General features: G+C 35.0%; 2 protein-coding genes across 7 annotated transcripts in view; both read right to left on the bottom strand.

Annotated features, from left to right (window-relative positions):
* Window positions 1-883, bottom strand: part of LOC107605147 (selenoprotein H) — an 8,102-nt gene extending 7,219 nt beyond the window's left edge. For all 3 annotated transcript variants that reach the window (XM_016306916.2, XM_016306915.2, XM_021105121.1), the window contains exon 1: window positions 446-883. In XM_016306916.2, coding sequence (XP_016162402.1) covers window positions 446-708 — 263 coding nt within the window. In that variant the 5' untranslated portion in view covers window positions 709-883. The remainder of the gene's footprint in view (window positions 1-445) is intronic.
* Window positions 2,421-4,457, bottom strand: part of LOC107605146 — an 8,045-nt gene continuing 6,008 nt past the window's right edge. For all 4 annotated transcript variants that reach the window (XM_016306913.2, XM_021105122.1, XM_016306914.2 and 1 more), the window contains 4 exons: window positions 4,237-4,299; window positions 4,032-4,154; window positions 3,102-3,140; window positions 2,421-2,980 (listed from right to left, as the gene is read on the bottom strand). In XM_016306913.2, the coding sequence (XP_016162399.1) occupies window positions 2,852-2,980; window positions 3,102-3,140; window positions 4,032-4,154; window positions 4,237-4,299 (354 nt within the window). In that variant the 3' untranslated portion in view covers window positions 2,421-2,851. The remainder of the gene's footprint in view (window positions 2,981-3,101; window positions 3,141-4,031; window positions 4,155-4,236; window positions 4,300-4,457) is intronic.

Raw genomic sequence — 4,457 nt, forward strand, 5'->3', positions numbered from 1 at the left:
AATGGACTCCAACTTTTACTCTTCAAGTCATTCCCTTCCTTTCCTTTCTCCTTAAGAACATTAATAACTCACAAACATACCCTCAAAGTTCAAGTCAAACCCTTGAAACTTGAAAGGCTTTCCCTTTCTTCACTTCTCCTCAAAGTAATTGGTACTCTCTTCAAGATAATAACATTGTTCAAGGTGTGTTTGTGCATTGAATTTTTGGAAAGACAAAAAAGAGCTTGAAATTTTAAATAAACACTTTACTCTTCAAGCATTTCCCTCCCTTCCTTTCCGCACAAAACTTCAACTCACAAAGATACCCTAAGGGCAAAAAAATTACTTTTGTGGGGAAAAAAAAAACTTGAAACCCTTATTTTAACCTAATCTCAATGAAAAGAAGTTAGTTCATGCCTCAAACAAAAACACAAGTTAAGAGCAAAAGAGGGGAAAGAAATAATACCAATGCTCAATAACGATTGTCTTTCTAGAAGGTTCTACAACAGTCCCTTTATCAGTAACAGGAGCACCACCATTAACTTCGGCTACTACTTCCTCCTTCTTCTGCTTCTTCCCCTTCGGCTTCTTCGTCTCCTTCTTCTTCTCCGGCACCTCTACAACAGGTGCGGTTTTCAATCCAGCGGCGGCGAGTTTCGCCGACGACCGAGTTACCCTCCCCGTCGCCTCCACTGGTGGTTGCTCAGCCTTACGCTTGCTAGGTGCCATTGCTGAGAAGATGAAAAGATTTTTATTTATTTATTTAGTTTCTCTTCACTTCTTCTTTGACAAGAAAAAGGAGAAAGGGAAGACCGAACCCCTTACCGAGTCTCTCACTATATGTATAATGAATGAACGCATTCGTTCATTGTTTTAATTAACGTTGAAAAATGTTTCCCCCGCAAAACAAAAGATAAAATGTGGGTTTTGACTGTCTCTATTTACATAACACACAATTCAAAAAAATTTGAATTTTGACTGAGCTACCGAAATAATAAATTATTCTTATAAATCGGAAAAATTTTAAATGTACCGGGAATACTGGTGTTTCAGTTATTTTAACCGTTAATTTTAATTAATATATATTATATATATTTTTTATAATTCAGATCAACGGTTAAAATAATTGAAACACCGGTATTTTCGGTACTCTTAAAACTCTTTTTTATAAATCAAGATCATTTATATAAAATAAAATAACAATTTGGTTTCTCAAAATTTTAACTTTGACTAATTAGTCTCTTAAAGACAAAAAATATATTAATTATGTCTTTTATAATAACAAATAGTAAATACATAATGACCTTGTATTGATAGATTGTCAAAACGAAATAGAATTATTCCTTCGCTGTTTTTTGCGGGGACTTCTTCGAATGGAAATTCGATTGTGGGAAATTTTTTCTGCGGAGATGGAAATGGGGGATAAAATTCTCCCGAGGCAAGCATGGGACCCGAGCAAGGATTCCCACTAATCTCTGAAATTCATAAATTTACTGTTTAATGGTTTATTTCTCATATATGTGTTTTAGTCATTTCACACACACACATATATATATATATATAGAGAGAGAAACCAAAACTCCTAATCCTTATTTGCATAACCCTTCTTTAATTCAGAGATTCCTAACGCTGTCCATACTCCATCCAACTCCCTTCTCACCGCATCGTCACACCTCACGGTGCCATCACCCTCATTGCATCGTGCTCTCTATTTGCGACGTCCCTTTCTGTAACTATGTCGTCGTGTCCAGTTTGTCGCGTCTCCCACCTCGTTACTGCTCTGTCTTCTGACTCGTCGTTGCGTCCCCCACTACGTCATTTTGAAAGAAGTCATCATCTTGTCATTTAAACCTTTTGTATAAAATCTTGCTAATTTTGTATAAGATGAATACTTTCATATGGAAATTAATAATTAGTTAAAACTATCAGGTAAATGGAGAATAGAGTCCTCGCGAAAAATCGGGCCTTTTAGAGAATGAAGATGCGGAATAATATTTCCCCACGACGAAAAACGAGAACGGAAACGGAGAGAAAATTTGGGGCAGGAATGGGGAGCAGAGAAATATCCCCCGCTCCCGCCCTGTTGACATCCCTAGCTGCTGGCATATGAACATAAAAACAATGTTATTTTCAACATTAAAGCATTATCTATCTTTTAACTTTTCAAATAATTATTGTCAATTACTTTTTATTTATCACAAATTTTAACGAAACAGAAAAAATTTTACTTCAAAAATTGTTATTTCATTAACAGTGTTTTATAAACAAACACATCATTGTACGTAGTGATACATAAAAACAGTATTGTTTAGTTTTACACAATAAAATAACGAAAAAACATACCATGTTCACTATTTGCTATCGTAAAAAATGTAATTAGTATTTTTTGTCTTTAGAAACTAATTTGTCAGAAGTAAGAAAAAGTTTAATACTCTACTATATACCATTCACCAAGTAATTTTCAATGCTGAAGGCTTGAATTCCAATGTAATAACAGAAATATGCAATACGTTAGCGTCCAGAGTCAAAAACAACCCCAAAATCATTATCCCTCCCTCTCTAAGTCTCTATCAATGATACAAAAAATTTATCCTTTCAGGGAAATCTATAATGTTCCCAATAATTAAGAAAGAAAATCAAAATAGAGTACAACAGGAATAACAAATCATACAAGAACAGCTCAGCGGTTTTGACAAATCCCAGCAAAGCAAAGATTTTGCATTGAATCAGCTCGTGTGTCTTCCTAAGAATTTTAACCATTCACCTTAGGGCGTGGGCGCTTCTCGAAACCAAATGATGAAGAGGAAGAGCTTGAGGCTGGGGGATCGAATGGTGTTGATTCACCAAAGAATGATGATGATGCACAAATCATTCAGAATAATGTAGAGTTGGAGAAAATCTGTATCAACTTATCCTGAGTTTCTGGGAAAAATTTCCGGGCAAATAAATAACACGGTCGTTTCAAATTGTTCAATATGCAAGGTGTGATCACCACTGATCTCTGCAAACAAGGCATATATGAAAATGAAAACCTTATAAGGATGCATTCAATTCATTAGATACAGAAGCAACATCACAAAATGGAGGACATCTGAACCTAAATTAGAGAAATGAGATAATACCTTTATATCGCTTGTATAATGCGGACTCTGGTCAATGGACTGCAGCAAAGGAAATCATGTCATTAAGTAGAATTGAAGATAATTGTGATTTTCGTAAACAAGTGAAGTAACAAGGAAAATACTAGGAGGTAACACCAAGGGTGCAAATAAAGATTAGGGAGAAGATAAAAATGGAGAAATAATTAATAAACTTTAAACACTGAGATTCTTGGATCGGCTAATATCTGGAGAGAATCTTAAATAGAGTGAAATTCTGAAACATAGAATTAACATGTTCTATTATCATTTTCATTTCTCTTTATTCTCCGTAAATCTTCAAAGCTATATTAAGAGATTCATGTGAAAATGTCTTCTGAGAACCTTAACACAATTGATACATAAAACAAGGGGTCATGCACAAACATCCCACATTAACAGGATACGGAGAAGGGTCATACCCAAAGGATGTACAGAAATTGCTACATATTGTTTGAAAAAATACAGAAGGAGGAAGGCTGAAAAAACTGATTACAGTTACATAGTCCATTTAGATGGTAAAAGTTAGCTGGTTTATGCGAATTGGTATACCAATTGAACTTAACATTTTGGATAAAGCACCAAAAATACACCGGAATTATTGTCACCAACAAAACTGCCTCCAAATTTTGTTACTGACAAAAATACCCTCAAATAATTTAAAAACGTGCCAAAATACACTCCCATGAACTAAGACATTCTACGCTAACAAAAAGGGTGAGGGCGTTTTTGTCACGTTTTTGAACAATTTAAAGGCATTCTTGTCGATAACAAAATTCAGGGTATTTTTGTCAGGGCCAAAATAATCCAGGTGCATTTTTTGTGGTTTACCCTAAAATTTCATAAGAAATGGAGAACTCAGGCTTTCAGTAGAGCATATTAGCATAAAAAATAAGGGTAAGGTTGGTAACATACTGCTATTTTTCTAATGAGTTGATGACTAATATCCCGAGCCTTGAATGACCTTGGATGCCATTTTCTTTCAGACCAATCAACATAGGTCACTGACCAATTTGCAATTCCACCCGGATCACGCATCTGAACATGTCCGTCAAGTCAGCGGGGAGAAAGAAAAATGGCTGTTATTGCAAGTTAAAAGATAAGAGATTGGTGGACTAACACTAAAAAAGGTTGGCAAGTAGTGTTCATCGGCGTAGCAGTTCTTTCCTCCCTCCATGTTTGGCTAGGAAATTGAAACATGAATAGTATAATTTTGTCAGTACTTATAAGATTCTTCCAACAAGTAACAACGTCTAGACATGGCTAAAAATCCCACATAAAAGATAATAAGTCTGCAAAGAGTGAAAGAAACAAAAAAAATATTGAGTGGTGCTTGAGACT

This window comes from Arachis ipaensis, chromosome B06 (genome assembly GCF_000816755.2).
Source record: "Arachis ipaensis cultivar K30076 chromosome B06, Araip1.1, whole genome shotgun sequence".
In the NCBI taxonomy this organism is placed as follows: Eukaryota; Viridiplantae; Streptophyta; class Magnoliopsida; order Fabales; family Fabaceae; genus Arachis; species Arachis ipaensis.